The 16,648-nt window shown below is 34.9% G+C and overlaps 1 protein-coding gene and 1 pseudogene across 2 annotated transcripts; both read right to left on the bottom strand.

The window, feature by feature from the left end:
- Positions 1-390: 390 nt before the first annotated feature.
- LOC111877817 (uncharacterized) lies at positions 391-7,222 on the bottom strand. 2 transcript variants are annotated; one of them, XM_023874326.3, is made up of 20 exons: positions 6,086-7,222; positions 5,343-5,829; positions 5,183-5,270; positions 4,920-5,101; positions 4,654-4,790; positions 4,380-4,446; positions 4,185-4,305; positions 3,912-4,011; positions 3,728-3,803; positions 3,319-3,501; positions 3,012-3,172; positions 2,835-2,937; positions 2,546-2,735; positions 2,113-2,411; positions 1,764-1,885; positions 1,531-1,675; positions 1,364-1,456; positions 1,172-1,245; positions 962-1,015; positions 391-865 (listed from the first exon to the last, which is right to left on the bottom strand). In XM_023874326.3, exons 1-20 carry the CDS (start codon positions 7,108-7,110, stop codon positions 568-570), a joined length of 4,005 nt encoding a protein of 1,334 aa, XP_023730094.1. In that variant the 5' UTR covers positions 7,111-7,222; the 3' UTR covers positions 391-567. The 2 variants fall into 2 exon arrangements, with proteins under 2 accessions (XP_023730094.1, XP_023730093.1); XM_023874325.3 differs by having other exon boundaries at positions 5,183-5,829.
- Positions 7,223-8,651: 1,429 nt separating this feature from the next.
- On the bottom strand, positions 8,652-16,125 carry LOC128127261 (inositol oxygenase 5-like; annotated as a pseudogene).
- Between the last annotated feature and the right edge of the window lie 523 nt (positions 16,126-16,648).

The raw sequence follows: 16,648 nt of genomic DNA, 5'->3' as shown, positions 1-16,648 counted from the left end.
TATATATATATATATATATATATATATATATATATATAAAATAACGATAAGGCCATTTTTTTCTCATTAGTACATGGCATTTAAGAGTATTTAAACGCTATTCACGATTAGACTTTTTAATTGGAAAGTGAAGCTATTAGGCTATCCGGTATGCATGAAAGACATGTCACATCATCAAGAAACTCACTCAATAATTGCTATTAGGCTATCAAACGGTTTTCATATAAAACTTTTATCAATAATTGCTTTATGGGAAAGAACATCACTTAATACAACGTTCTTTTCAGACAAATCTTAAACCCCAAATGATTCCTCAACACAAAATACACTTCTTTTCCGTACATATCGACTCAACACAAACAAGCAAAAACAAAAGGATGCAGAATATCATGAAGAACACAAGTCCAAAATTGCACAATATCGTATCATCTTCTCATACTTACAACAACAAAAAATAAATATCGACTATCAATCTATAACGTTGTATACCACTTTGTAAAATGAATGTCAAGTTGTACCTTGTGCTTTACCAAAAGTATATGACATGACAGCATGGCATTTATTTATTTAATCTATAAATGGTTGAGAGTCCATGCAAAGGTGAACAAGTTTCTGTTGGAACTGTCCGTACAATTCACCAGCAGCTATTACATCTTCATTTTCCGGGTTTAGACCCGGCAAAACCACCAACTTTTCTTTAATTAAAGAATCCGACTCTTTTTCGGGATCTAATTTTTCAATAAATTTGGCATGAATTTCACGACACGCGATTATAAACATGGCTGCAGTATCCGGTTGCTGGGCCCTACGGAGTGCCGCCAGTGCATCTTGTAATGAACCCGCTGCTATGTACAGTATCAGGGACCTGTCATGTTTGTTCCAAATCCCAATCAGACAAAAATTGCATTTTTTTTTTAATTCGAAAAAGAAAAAAAATATATTTTAGAAAACTCAATAATACCTCCAGATGTTATGTTCAGCATGAAGGACATGTTCAGCCCATCTGTGTAATACCCTGCAAAATCCACAAAATATATGAGACTAGATCTTAATCAAATTAAATATCTTTATGAAAAAATAAAATCCTTTTAATATGTTAATGTGATATGCAAAATTTACATATAAATATTCAATGAAATGACAGGAAATAAAAAATGAAAAAAATTCAAACCTTGCATAATCAGTTCCTTTTAAATGTGTTGCTGCTAATGTTGCAGCATCTGTCCAACAACCCGCATCTTGTAGCTGAAACATATATGTTACAATAATTGCAATGTGACGAGGGTATTTTGGTCTTTTTGATAAAAAAAAAAAAAAGGTAGAATGAAATTGGATATATTTTTTTTTAGGAATGAAAGAACACCTGTGAACAAGCTTCTTGATACCTCCCTACAGCACATAGCAAATGTGTGCCAGATAATGACCTGTCAGTGCTCACCATACTTGCTGCAACCACCTACAACAAAATTAAATTATATATTAAAAATGGGAAATTATATATAATATAATATATATTGGATTTTTAATTACCTTTACAGCTAATTCATTTAAAGATCTTGAAACAGCTGATGAAAGAGCAACAGCACGCAAAGCATTTGGATAAAAATAAGGGCTTTCTGGAGGAGTAGAAAGCATTAAACTTACAGCACCTTCCAAGTTACCAATTGACACAAGCCTGATAATTAATTAATTACATATTTAGAAAAGTAAAAGAGAATTATTTATATATTAAAAAAAAGAATAATAATTATTATAATACTGACTCATGCACACGGTTCTGAATAGATTCTTCATCTTCTAATTTTTCATGCCATGGAATACGCTCGTTAGCACTTTCCCATAATTCTTCTTGCTCAAAAGCCATTAATTTAAGTTCACCATCACTCTGATCATAAATAAATATCTATCATTATTAAATATTAGTATTGTAAAGTAAAAACACATTCCTAAAACACAAAATATAAGTTTTTTTTCTAGATTAACCCGAAAAAATTAGTTCAATATCCTATTGAGTAAAAAAAAACTGATTACGGACTTAAAGTGTCAAAATGGACAAGCATATTGTTATTCAATCACATTAACCCTAAAAAGAGGGAAAAAGTTTATTTATACCACTGTGTTGGTGTTACTTGACCCAGTTCCGGATTTACCCTTGGAGGAAATCCTAGTCAGCAAAGACACGTCATCAATTTCTTCAGACGATGATTTTACAGGGGTTTTTTCTTTTTCTTTTTGTAGAGACTTGTTAGCTAAATTGTTCATTAAGTGGTTAAGTGCATGAGGCAATTGCAACCAGAAATAAGCCTCTGATGTTTCACCAAATATTGCTGCTGAAAAAGAGAACCTTGCAGCTGAACCTTTATTCACTATACTACCATACTCTTGCACCATTTCATCATCAAGTATGCAACCTAATAATGTAAACAAATATAAAATACGATAAAAAATACATATATATAAAGAAACTAGATTTGTAAATATATATATATATATATATATATATATATATATATATATATATATATATATATATATATAAACTGACCTTCTCTCTGGTAAGGCTCTAGCACCTTAAGAAGCAATTCTGGGACAACAGTGTCACCAATTGTTGGTATATCAATTAAATAGCTACGAAGATCTCCTAATGATAATTCATTATTTTTATTATTTATAATCGTACTGCATGTGTTAAACCATGAAGGCTTTACACCACATTGCAAGATCAGCCTCAATGCCTGTTAATAATAATAATAATAATAATGTTATATTTTCAATTTGTGTGATTAGAGAGAATATCAATGTTTGTTTAAAGAAAAGGTTAAGGGCAAAATTACCAAGGCATGTGCAGTAGGAAGTAATATAGGAGAACATAAAGGCATGGGCCGAAACCGCTCCTTTATTGATCCATACTGAGCTCCATAACCAGATCTTTTTTCACTGCATAAATAATAAATCATTATTATCAACTTTTTTTAAAAAAAATATTAAATAAATATAGTTATGAAACATACATGTTAACTTCAATAAGGCGAAAGCTACTATCTGCTCCAGTAATACACAAAACCAGAGGATCATTTTTATCAGTTCTTAGAGGCAACCAATCAAGTTCCAGCACTAGTGTTCCAGGAAACTGAGGCTGTAGTAATGAGTTAGCTAATGGATCTGGTGAATCCTGCAAAAAAATAATAATTTTTTTTTAATTTTATAATAGTAATGTACTTTATCTTTGACCTAATAATACCAACATAGGCATTGCTACATATTGCTATTATTGGTAAATAATGATTTACTTATTTTGTAAAAAAAAAATTTGCTTACAAGGTCAAAAACGGAAAATGTATTGTCATTAAACAATACAGCAATACGTCCACGGCTTCGGTCTCCAGGAACAACGGGTGAGAATTTGATTCTTCGAATGCCTTCACGGTGAGTGTTGAAAGAGGAGGATTGTCCAGTTGTAACATCCCACCACCTAATGTTACCTGACCTGTCCCCCATCACCTGACAAGGGTATTTTCGTCATTTAACAAAAAAAACAAATGGAATTGAAATTGTTCCACCGTCTTTCTTAGGTATATGGTGAGATGAAATCCATCAAACATGGAATTTGAAGGATTCCGGAAGAATTGAATTGATTTCCATCCATTTGGGAAGCAAACGATGGAATGGAATCTTGAATTCCAATTCAACTGGAATCTTGGATTCCAATTCTAATAGTATTACTAACCACATGAGGCAAACGATAGGCCATAGCTCTAACAGGTCCATCAGAAGAAACAAGTGAAGAAACAGGCCACTTTGGTCTGTAAAGTAATAAAAGTAAATTAGAATGAGATATAAATAATAAATTAAATGAAAAAAAAAAAAAGATAAATTGGATAATGAGTTTTTTTTTTTGGAAAGAATAATACTTGAAGTCTCGGATCCTTCGCCCTTGAACTTCAAACACCCCAAGTGCACCATTTACAAGTGCAAATGCAAAAGTCTCTGAAAACTCTTCTTGACCTCCATCTGCATTAGAAGTTACTTTTGACTTTACTTTATGATAATTAAACTTTGATGAGAAGAAAAGAAAGTAGGATGTTATGAATTATAATAAACAATAAAACAAATAAATTAAAGTGTGTTGCTATTTCTTGCATTTAACCCTAATGAAAATGCTATTAATATTATACTATACTCACTAGAGTCTGTTTCAGGAGGGGCAGAAGTGTCAGATTGCTTAGATGCTGCAGTCTGGGTTGGTCTTGGAACAGTAGGAAGAGTCCACTCCAATACTGTAAATGGAAGAGCCAAAGACCTAAGCTGCAAAAAAAGAAAACATTATTTGAAAAAGAAAATTAAACAATTAAAAAAATAACACAAGTAATCTGGTTTACCATGACTGGAGTCTTTGTCATTGCCCAAACCTCAACAGGAGCATCACGAAACAATATCAAAAGATACCTACAAAATTGCATCAAGAATGTGTCAAATAGGTTTAGATTAAATGTCAAGATTGGGTAACAAACTATTCATTCTTTTTTTTTTAAAAGTACAATCAAAAGGTAAGCAAATGGAACATTTTGTTCACAAATAGTTCATTACCCATTAATGACATTAACCCTATCAAATGGATTGAAGAATTAAAGAAAACCCTTTTTCAAGAACAACCTTCCGGAAGATGAAGCCCTTAAAGCTCTTATGGGAGTACGTTCTGGTTTTTGTAAAACCCTAAATGTTCGATTAAGGCCAGTTCGAAGATTGGTGACAACAAGCCTATTTGTAAAGCCACCAGTTTTCTCATTTCCCTAAGTACACGGAGTAATAGTTATATGTCATTAGTCATTACTCATTTCAAATTGAGAAAATGAATACATGTGATTACTTATTTAATAGTTTAATACAAGTTTTTTTTGTTACATACGCATAATACATACCTGAGTGTATGAGAATGAGACTAGTCTTGTATTACCCAACCACCTTAATCCTCTTACAACACTATCATGGATACAAAAACTTGCAGCAACAGCATTTGCAGAAACATCAACAATGTCAACTGAACCACTCTGAGTTCCCAAGGCAACTAGTGGAACAGCTACTGCAGGATGGTTTCCCCCTCCTTCATATGTTATTAATTAATGAGTATAATATTTAATATAAAAAATCTGATATTTGCTTTTAAACAGCAGAAAGAACTCACGTGCAAAAGTGGCAGTTAAAGAAGGGGATGGTACAGCTAACATAGTCACTGATGAAGAAAGAAGATGCAGCTGCCCAACCAAACTGATCTGATTGAAGAATTTTATCAGTAAGAATGAATAAATAACCAAAGTCAACATTGAGTAACAACAAGAATAAACCTTTAGTGACAGCTCATCCTTGTTCTTTTTGGAGGATGATCGACGACCTTTTCTAATATTCTCCTTATCTGTTTGTTTGACTACATCGTTCACAGAGCCAAATGAAGAATCCACTCCAGAATTTGTATCTAAAGATGAATCTTTATCTTTACTGATTTCTGCAACAATGGCAACATCTGATGCAGCTTTTTGATTCTCTGTTGGGCCTTCAGCAGTCAGAAGCCAGTTCCATATTTTTCCATCATCAGAAATGGATAACAGATGGGTTTTAGAAATGACTGGAGTTTCATCACAAAAATCGAAAGGGTTGTCAAAATCCATAGCAGGTGAAGAAGTATGATGTCCATCGGAAAGATGTTTGTGAACATTTTGCAGGGTGGAATCTGATCGAGAGATGACAACTGCAAGAACTGAGGGAGATGGGATAGGGGTGCCAAGTGAGGGCATCAATTCTTCCATCATGCACATCACATGCACCTGCTCTCCTCTGTTGTGATATGAAAATAAGTAAATCCCTTTATGTTGAAGAAAACATGTAGATACATAAACTATATACATAGACACTCATATATAAGCAAGCGCAAAGATGAAGATGTTATCATGAAGGTTCCTTAAATGTAGAGAAATTCAGATTAATAAATGAATATGATTGAAGGTTAAGCAATTATGGCCATATTCATATCTCAATGCAATAATCAAACATACTTAATATAGTTTTTCGATTGAGTAGAAAATTTACTTACTCCTTCCTCCTCCAAGCGCTGAGGCGTCCATCCAAATGAGCACAGTAGACCACCTCCAAGCTTGGGTCAGGCAACACATCGAGAAACTTTCCACATCCTCTAGGTAAATTGATACGAGACAGAGCCGTTTTATATTGCATATCGAACACAACCAATTCCCTTGGAAAAGTCACATACAAAATGTGCTTCCAATGTGGAGAAAACGCGATTTTCACTACGTAAGTGGGGAAGGACGCCATTGCCGGAGAATTGTTGATTGAACCGGAAGTACTAGCGGCAGCTGCATCTCTCTCCAGCTTATTCAATTCAGAGACATCGGTAGGTATTTGAAGTTCTTTCAATACGACGTCCGATTCCGAATTGTCGCCATGAACTTTGATCGCTAGAAGGAAGCCTCTGAGACCTACAACACAGAAATGGCGGGAATCAAAGGGGTCACGTTTAATGCACGAGAAGGTTTCCGGAGCGGCGTCGTATTTGAAGAAGCAACGCCCAGTGGATGTTTCGAATAGAGAGAGGAGCGAGGATCCGGTTATGGCAGCAATGATCCACGAATCAGGTCTGGATTGGATCCAACACAGGTCTTGGATACCTAATTTGGAATTCGGATCGGTTTGAAGGAAAAGAGGAGCAGATGCTTTGACGCGTGGATCAAGGAGGCAAACACGGCCTTGGCGGTCGCCGGCAGCGAGGAGAAGGTGGGAGTGCGAAGACGTAGGATCATGTGAGAGAAGATCGAGGCGAAGCGGAGTAGGGCACCAACGGACGGCGGTGACAAAGGGAGACAAATACGAAGACGTTGAGGAACTTGTGGTGGAATTTGCAGTGCTGGCGGACGGAGGAGGAATCGGGAGGACTGATACGAGTTGCATTGAGCGTGAGTCGACTATGGCAACACTGCTGCCGGCGGCGTAGGCTAGAAGTCCGGTCGAACGGAGGTCGGCAGATCCGCCGTTGTTGCGGGAAGGTGGACCTGGTAGCATGTAGTCCCAAGAGTCGTTTGGTGGCCGTTGAATCGACGACATTGTCGCCGGCCCGATTCTCCGCTGAGCTGATTTTGGCCGTAATCGGGATCAGACAGTCGTCAGTTACATCCCCGTTTCAACTGTTGTCAAATAAATGGCATGACTAATTTTGTCTGCGGGGGTGGTTGTATTTCACCCTTATTTTATTGCATTCAAGTACCTAAAGTTTTAGATATATGACAAAATGCCACTAATTATTCATTTTTATTGAAAAAGTTTATATTTTACATGTATCTAAGTTTTTCAAATTAAATCATTATTACTTTAAGACGATATATATACCAAAACGTTTACTCGTATAGCTTTCTACGAACAAATAATATTATTCTGAAAAATCATAATTTGGGACATGCTTAGTTGATTATCAATAGTGGTTTCTATAGAAGTTTGTTAGAAAAATATAAATTAATGTTTAGATTTCATCTTTTCTTCATCAAAAACTTAAATATGTCATTAAATATATCAATAATTGCATAAATTTCAAATATTATCAGATTTATCTTTTTATTTACCTTTGATCGGGATTATATTTGTGTAAGATAATACAAATGTTTAATGTTTAGATCAAAACATGAATATTTAAAAACTAAAAGTCCAGTGAGTCAAATACGTCAAGCAACCAATCACTCATTTATATATAGTTGGGTCGACTATTTCTCCGTATTAATCATTCTTGTCCTTCAATTTTGGTTTCGTTGGTGAACAAATTACTCCAAAATCTTTGTTGTGTAAGTTGTTTATTGCAAATTTTTCTCCACTCCATTTGAGAAACTTCAATTCCAAGATACTAAGAAAGTAGTCTCAAGTCATGCATTTCAAAATATTTTTTGTTTCTTGAATTCAACAATGTCTTTGGTGTTCGCCCCAATAATGATTAAGTCATTACATAGACACCAACAATAAGAATTTTGACTATCCATAATCTTCTGGTCTTGTGAAATTTTTGAAAAACTAATCACTTTCAAGTTTATCTAAAATAATGTTCCAAACTCGAGGAACTTGTAGTAAACCATAAATAGTTTTGTAGAGTTGGAACGCCTTATCAATATTTACTTTCTCAATAATCCTTCCGATTAGATAACATAGACTCCTTTCTCGATATATCCACTAAAAAAAGTTGGCGTGACATTAAGATGGTGGATAACCCACTGATGTTGAGAAATAAAATAAAAGCAAGAATAAGTCTCTCATTCTCGTGCTACATGTTTTAATTTTTCTATCAAAGTTGATTTCTTGATTTTGTACAACCCCTTTTTTTCAACACGCTGAACTTTATGTTTCACTATGATGTGTTTATTTTACTAGTTTTGAATGAGAATTATCACAACGGGTGACTTATACACAACTAGGCAAATATATCTAACCGATTAGAAGTATAGTTATAGTAAGATCGGATTTATCGAACACTCAAGGAACGAGTACGATTTGATTTGAAATTTTCACTATTAAATAAACTAATTTAAAAGTTATTAAAAGGAGATTTCTAATTTGTAAGTTCAAACAAAATTAGAGCAAAAAAAAAGGCAAATAGAAAATAGATTTTAGACAACTAAAAAAAATGAAATAGATTACAATTATTCAATATAAGAAGGGGTGGAATTTGTACGATATCGGTCATTTTTTCATTAAACTCAATTATAGTTGGTATAAAATTTATTTTACCACTATCTTACCATGTATATTTTGTATCAACTTATTTTGGCTACCAATAAATTTGGTTGGTATATGTTGATAATGTTATATACCAATATGTATGTGGCTTTGTGAATGACGGTTTTTATGTTCTTGAGCATTGTGAAATAAGAATGGGATTTTGTAAAGGAGATTTTTGTTATGTTTGAGATTGAAAATTCAATCCACAAGAATATTATTAATTTCTACCATGAGTTTATAAGTTAAAGTAGCGGAGGAAAATAGGACACGCCAACATTAGTTTAAAACTTTAAACTATACTAATACGATAAACAATAATATCAAAGCTCTTAAATCTTAAACATGTTACATGTTGGTTAGTATGGTACTACTTGGTATTGAAAACTATGTATCACTACCGTACCATCATTACTCAATTGGTATGGTACTACCAACCGAACATGTTGGCTACCTGGTTATCGACAATCTTGGTTCAGTTTGTAAAATGTTGGTTGATTTTTCATAGTACATATTTGTCAGCTACAAATATAAGAAAGTAATTATGCTTAGATTTGATTCTCCAATTGATTATAGTTGATTTCTCTAAAGGTGCAATGGATTAGATTTTGTTGTTTACCGATTCTTAGAGTTTGACTTTTTACGTAATTAATCACTAAATTTGGTTTTTTAATTCATGTTTCTATATAGTGATTTCAGTTTTGATTTAACCCCACGTTTGATTTTGGTTCGATTCATGTTGATCACGAGATTCATTTAATCTAGTAAAGCACTTGCTAAAAATCATAAATGTTTAATAATAAGTAATAAGTAACAAACATCATATTGGTTCTGTAACAAGATTTAATGTTGATGTAAGCTAAAAGTTACATATTTTTACGTTTTCTAGCTTATGAGAAATACTGAATATTCTAGAAATTTTACACTAATCTTAATGCGATTTTCTAGAGCTTGTTTTGATTAAACAACATGATAAAAGAGGATTGATAGTGATAACCTAGATAGAACGCATATTAAATAACCACTTATGGATTAATTGCATGTTTAAGAGAATTACAGCAGGATCATCTTATATTCTGAAGTTTCTTGCACTTTATATTTTATGTAGTTTTTATTACTTTCAATTATTGGTTTTTATAATTAACCCCCCCCCCCTCCCCCTTTTTAAATTATGTCTTCAGTAGTATGTGTCGTACACAAAGAGACATTAACTTTTAGGTTGTGTCCATATGGATTTGGCATTGCTTACTAATGTGTAGTTAACTCTCTCTCTCTCTCTCTCTCTCTCTCTCTCTCTCTCTCTCTCTCTCTCTCTCTCTCCAGAGAGAGAGAAAGAGAGGGTTGTATACGAACCGAATGAACACGAATCATGGCTTGTTCATGTTCGTTCGTTTAAGTTAGTCGAACAAATGAACGAACTCGAACAAATAAATTAACGAGTTTTCTTGTTCATGTTCGTTTGTTTAAAAAAATTACATTGTTTATGTTTGTGAACATTCTAAACGAACATAAACGAAGGAACATAAATGAACGTAGATAAATAAATACAATTGAACATATATGAACATAAACGAACATATAAAATGGTAATGTAATTATACATAATTGAACATATATGAACATAAAATAAACGAACATAAACGAACGTAAACGAACTACATAAACAAAGGTTCACAAACATAATTGAATGAACGAGACAATTGTTCATGTTCATTCGTTTAGTTAAACGAACGAGAATGTGTGTTCATGTCTGTTCATTTATTAAATAAACGAACATAAACGAACTTCCCGCCAAACGGTTCACGAACAGTTCGTCGAACGTTCAGTTTGTTTACAGCTATATATATATATATATATATATATATATATATATATATATATATATATATATATATATATATATACTCTTAGGTTATTCTGTTCTAACTAATTATTGTGCGGACGTATGGACAATGTTATTATTTGAGAATGATAAAGAAAATATGTTGTTTGATAATATAAATACGTTCAATCTTACATAACTATTGTCAGTAACACACATTCTCACTAATTAAATCGACTATAAGGTTATTATACACTTATTATTATTATTCTCATTTCTGTCAAAATATTGTCAGAATATTTATTGAGTCGTATTCTGTCAGAATGAAAATAAGTGAAAAACGATGTATGAGAACAAAAATAAATAATAATTAGCGAAAATGCATGAAAATGACGATATTTTTGTAAGGTTGAAAGTATTCGCCTTGCTAAACAACTTATTCTCTTAGTAATTCTCATACAATAATATTGTCCACACATCCACACAATAATTAGTTAGAATACTTGAACCTAGCTCTCTCTCTCTCTCTCTCTCTCTCTCTTATATATATATATATAACTAATTATTGTACTTCTACCACCACTATCACCCTGGTATCTGATCTGATTTGCTTTTAGTGCAATCAGAGGGGCCACAAAAGGGCCTGATTATCCAAGTTTGGCTAAGCAGGACCGATGTTAGTAGCTACCCCTGTGACTTTGAGGATTATTGACGGCCGTCAGGGCCGAGCTGATGCACCAACGGTGACGAACAGGGCTTTCAGCTGACAGCGGAGGAGGCGTATGCATCTCCCGATGTTGTGACGAGACCGTTCCTCATGAACAGTATCTCTGCTTTGGTACTACTTAATTTTGGGGCTACCCGATCTTTTGTATCTCTTGCTCTTAGCAAGAGATTTGTTGGAGCTCCAGAGGAGCTGGATCGTCCTCTTGATGTAAAGATTGTTGATGATAGGACAGTCAGGGTTGTGAGAGTTCATCGGGATTGTACACTCCAATTGTTTAGTGAGTGGTATCCGATTGATCTGGTTCCCATTCCTCTTCGTGGGAACATGGTCATCGTGGGAATGGACTGGTTGATCCCTAATTGGGTAGTGATCGACTGTGAGTAGTAGTTAGTTCGGGTTCAAACCCCAAGTGGGGGAGAGCTGGTGATTCAGGGAGAGAGACCGCAATGTGGGCCGATTATGTGTTTTGCAGTGAGGGCCAAACGTTATCTTCAACACGGATGCTTGGGTTTCATCGCCTATATCATGGATACCCGGGATAAGGGTAAGGCTACCATGGACGATGTGCCGATTGTGCAGGATTACCCGGATATGTTCCCAAAGGATTTGTGTGGGGTACCTCCAGAGAGACAAGTAGAGTTCAGGATTGATTTGATTCTGGTCAAGGCTCCGATTCGAGGTATATGCTTGAGGATGACAATGATTACTCCGTTCTTGGAACGGATTTGAGAGGCTCAGTTTGATGCTATGAAGGAAGAGCGTCGGAAGTGTGAGCAAATTGTGGTTCAGGTGGCTTCCTTCGATTATGATAGTCACGGACTGTTGACTCTGCATCGGAGGTCTGGGTTCCGTATTAGGGTGGGTTGTGCCAATTTCTGATGGAGGAGGCTCACAAGTCGAGATTCTCCATTCATCCCAGGGCAACGAAGATGTATAGGGATCTTCGCCCTGATTATTGGTGGCCCTGCATGAAGCGGGATATAGCATGGTTAGTGAAGCGGTGATTGAATTGCAAGAAAGTGAAGGCCGAGCATCAGTGACCTCAAGTCAAGATGCAGTCGTTGGAGATTCTCGTATGGAAATAGAAAGACATCACCATGAATTTTATCACAAAGCTTCTCAGGACCGCAGGTGGAGTGGATTCTATTTGGGACATCGTGGATTGATTGACCAAGAGCGTGCATTTCATCCTGATCCAGGAGAGCATTTCTGCAGAGAAGTTAGCCAAGATTTATGTTCGTGAGGTGGTGGCATGTCATGGGGAGTATCGAGGTGGTGCTCAAGACCACTGAGCTGATTTAGCAAGTTCGGAGCAGGCTCTAGACAGCTCAGAGTCGGCATAAGAGTTATGATGACAAGTGTCAATCGGACTTGGAGTTTCAGGTGGGAGACATGATTCTCCTAAAGGTGTCACCTTGGAAAGGTGTCATCCGGTTCAGGAAGCGGGTCGATTTGGGCCACATGTATATTGTTCCCTTTAGCATTTTGGATCGGGTGGGCTGGGTAGCTTATCGTCTTGATCGTCCAGCCAAGCTCAGTCAGATTCATAGCACCTTTCATGTCTCTCAGCTGCGGAAGTGTTTAGTGGATGATTCTGCAGTTGTACCTTTGGAGGATATTCAGGTGGATGGCCGCCTTAATTACATTAAGAGATTGGTGGCAATTTTAAATTGGAAGGAAAAAACCTTGAGGAACAAGGTTGTGGAACTGGTTAAGGTGCAGTGGCTACACCGTAAGGGGTCTGAGTGGACATGGGAACTGAAGGAAGAAATGAGGGAGCATTATACTGAATTGTTCAAGGCAACGGACTTCGAGGACGAAGTATAATTCAATTGGGGGAGAATTGTAAGGTCAGATCCAGGTATTATTCATTTTTGGTCCCTTATATATTAAGTTATTGCTTTTTGGCCTTATTTTGCAAGGTTATGGGAGAGGAGGGACCATTCTTGCCAAGATTGGACTTTCGGAGGTGGAGCTCGAATGCGGGGCGTTCCCTTGGGGAACGCAGGGCATTTACACTTGGAGCTCAAACCCTAATTTTTAGGTTTTAAGACTATCCTCAAACCCTAATCTCGAAATCCTAGAGCCTCCTTGAGTGTTGTGGGCTCATTGTGTGTGTTTGAATCTCATTCAAGAAAGAGAAGCTTGGTGTAAGGTGGTGGTTCAAGTAGGAGCTTATAGATCCTGGTTCTCTGCTCCATTTCCAGCACATTAAAGGTATAAAGCTCTAACCTTGCTCATTAGAAGCTTAGATCTAAGTTTGTATGGATTTTGGTCCCTTTTTGGTCCCATGGTTGCGATCTTGTAGTTATGATCACTCCAATAGCTTTGAGTTGCTTCTCTTGGTGTTTATGATGTTTTAGATTCATAAAGTTTACATCTTTGGAGTTGTATAAGCCCCATGCATGAGATTAATCCTTTTTTATGGAAGTTGAATGCTATATCCTGAAGTTGGGACCTTTTAGGGTATGCAAAGTCACCAAGTCAGTGACTTTATGGTTCTAGATGATCTTTAGGACTTGGATCTAGGTTCTGGTCATGTGGCTTTAGGCATTAAGTGCTTTTGGGCATCAGTGTGCGAATGACCAACGTTGGGTCAGGGAACGCCCAACATTCTGGCTGAGGCTCGTGATCTGAAGCATTCCACAAGGGAACACCCACTGTTCGATCCAACATTGGGCTTTCCTTGGTCCATTTTCTTGGACCTTGTTGCTTTGGGCTTCAATGGACCATCAGAAATCAGGTTTTTGGACTATGTATATGTTTGGGCTTTAGGGTAAATCCCACTAAAGGAGTTTGGGCACAATCTGGAAAATCGGGCCATACGTGGGCTACCAGTGGGCTTTGGAAGATTATCTAGTGATGGACCTTTTATGTTATGGTTTTGGACCTTAGTCATGAACCAACTTAGGCCAGGGGTAAAATGGTCATTTTACCCTAAGTTGGATTATTGGATTTTAATTGGATGTTATTTTGCACTAATAGCTCAGGAGTCGTCAGGGCAGCAGTTCGAGATTTCCTTCTTGGAGATTCAACTTTTCGACGTGAGTTTCCTCATTGAGTTTAGCGGGTCTAAGGCATCAAGGCCGACCATCGTTTAGTTATGTTACTATACTTATTGTCTGTGTAATACTTGTATGTACTTGTATATGTATGTCTCTTGGGCCGGGCCCGTAATATGAGTGTGGGCGAGGCCCGTATCTCATTATTATCTTAGTGTGGGCGGGGCCCGTATCTCATTACTATCCGAGGTTAGGCAGGGCCCTTATCTCATTTGGCGGGGTCCGTTATTCGAGTGTGGGCGGGGCCTGTATCTCACTATTATCTGAGTGTGGGCGGAGTCCGTATCTCATTATTGCATGATATGTATGGTATGTGGTATTTTGGGAGCTACTAAACTTTGTGCTTACTGTTTTTAGTTTATGTTTCAGGTGCTTCTGGTTGCAAAAGGAAGAGTTCGGGTTGACTGCATCGCACGCACCATTGGGATTCCGCACATGATGTTTTACTCTAATTTTATCGCAATTGTTACATTGGTTTTTATTTGAAATGTTTGGATGATGTTGGAAAATACTATTTTATCTATTATTAAATAAATAAAAATTTTGGGACCATATTTTGGAATGTTACATGAGTGATAGTAATACTTAACATTTTCAACATCAGCATGGACTTTACTTTTACTTGAAGATCATGCTTACTGCAAATAAAAATTAAACATAATCATTAATTAATTATTATTATTATTAATTATATTTGCATTACATGTACATAAAATTTACATACTTACTTGAACATTTGAAGCCATTTCAACTTCTCAACATCCTCTTCATTCATCAAATGCTTATAAGCTCCATACCGATGCATTGCTGCTACAATTTAAAACATATAAATTCATAATTTGTTTTTTTGGAAATAATATTATTAAATATCGCAAATTTACTTAGAATAGAAAGAATAATAAGGAATGATAAATAATCCACATTGAGGCAAAGTAGTCGCATTTTCCTTTGCAACCTGCAAATTTAAAATGAATAAATTGTTTTCTTTTTTTTAATTTTTTAATTTGTATCAAACTTATTATGCTTCTAAGGACCTACATTGAAGGTAACATATCTGCAATATATATATATATATATATATATATATATATATATATATATATATATATATATATATATATATATATATATATATATATATATATAAGTTTTAGATCTCATACCAAGTACATATAATCATCATGACCCCATGATATTATCATATTTTCTAGTCCACATCCTTCCGAATAAATCTCATTTGATAAACAGGATTCTTAATATCAGGGTTATAAAAGATAATAAATAGTCTTTATGAATTAATTATAATCTTTAGATTAACAAATATATATACATATAACTTGTCATGAAAAAATGATTCGTCAAAAGCACAACCAAGAGGGTGTGTGTCATCCACAACTGCCCACTGTGGTAGCTCCCTAAATCTTGTAAGGAGTAGAACTTTTCCAAGGTCTACAAAAAAATATCATAGTAATTAAGAGCTTAATCCACCATGAACATGTATATATATGGATTAATGGATATAGATATAAATTTGTAGTATATTAATATACCATGAATAAGGGCACTTAAATGAAGGGAGTCTTCATTTGGATAATATTTCCTAATTACTTCACCTGTCTGTAACAATTGGTCGATTTGCAGTTCATCCAAATATCGTCTACAACTTCATTCAGTAATTCACAACATTCCCATATACTCATTTCAAGTTTATCCAATTTCTTATAGTCTTCTCTCACAATATATCCATAATTCATAAATCGATATATATATATATATATATATATATATATATATATATATATATATATATATATATATATATATATATATATATATATATATATATATATATATATATATATATATATATACTACCTTATAAAAGAAATCCTACTATTTCTATAAATAAAATCAATATAATAATAATATTTTTTTTAAGATGTTCAAGTCTTTAAGCTTAAAGTACAACCAACTATTAATATAATAATATTATAATATAATGTTAGAGATACAAGTATTAAAAACACATTTGAATTAGTATTTTCATCAATTTTGCCCAACTTGTACTCCTAAAATATCTCTTCTCTGGTATCTGGTGCATTCGAAATCTGAAACACTTCTTTTCGACAAATTGAAATTTAAAAACTCATTCAAATTGGAGTTCCCTAATTTTTTGCATAAAATATAGTTAGCTGGAGACTAATTCAAATTTTCATCTCTTTTTCCTCCATGGAATCCACCACCACAATATTTTTTGGTTTTGGCATTGCACTTTTT

The sequence above is a fragment of the Lactuca sativa genome, chromosome 7, assembly GCF_002870075.4.
Source record: "Lactuca sativa cultivar Salinas chromosome 7, Lsat_Salinas_v11, whole genome shotgun sequence".
Taxonomy (NCBI): Eukaryota; Viridiplantae; Streptophyta; class Magnoliopsida; order Asterales; family Asteraceae; genus Lactuca; species Lactuca sativa.
Note: the sequence above shows the minus strand (reverse complement) of the source record. Positions and strands in the feature narration are given on the sequence as shown.

Excerpts from the sequence above, each read along its gene's own strand:
- LOC111877817 (XM_023874325.3), bottom strand. The coding sequence starts at position 7,110 with ATGTCGTCGATTCAACGGCCACCAAACGACTCTTGGGACTACATGCTA. Across the intron at positions 4,012-4,184 it reads CCCTCCTGAAACAGACTCTA|ATGGAGGTCAAGAAGAGTTT; the intron begins GTGAGTATAGTA and ends CTTCTAATGCAG. Across the intron at positions 866-961 it reads GCTGAACATAACATCTGGAG|GTCCCTGATACTGTACATAG; the intron begins GTATTATTGAGT and ends CAAACATGACAG.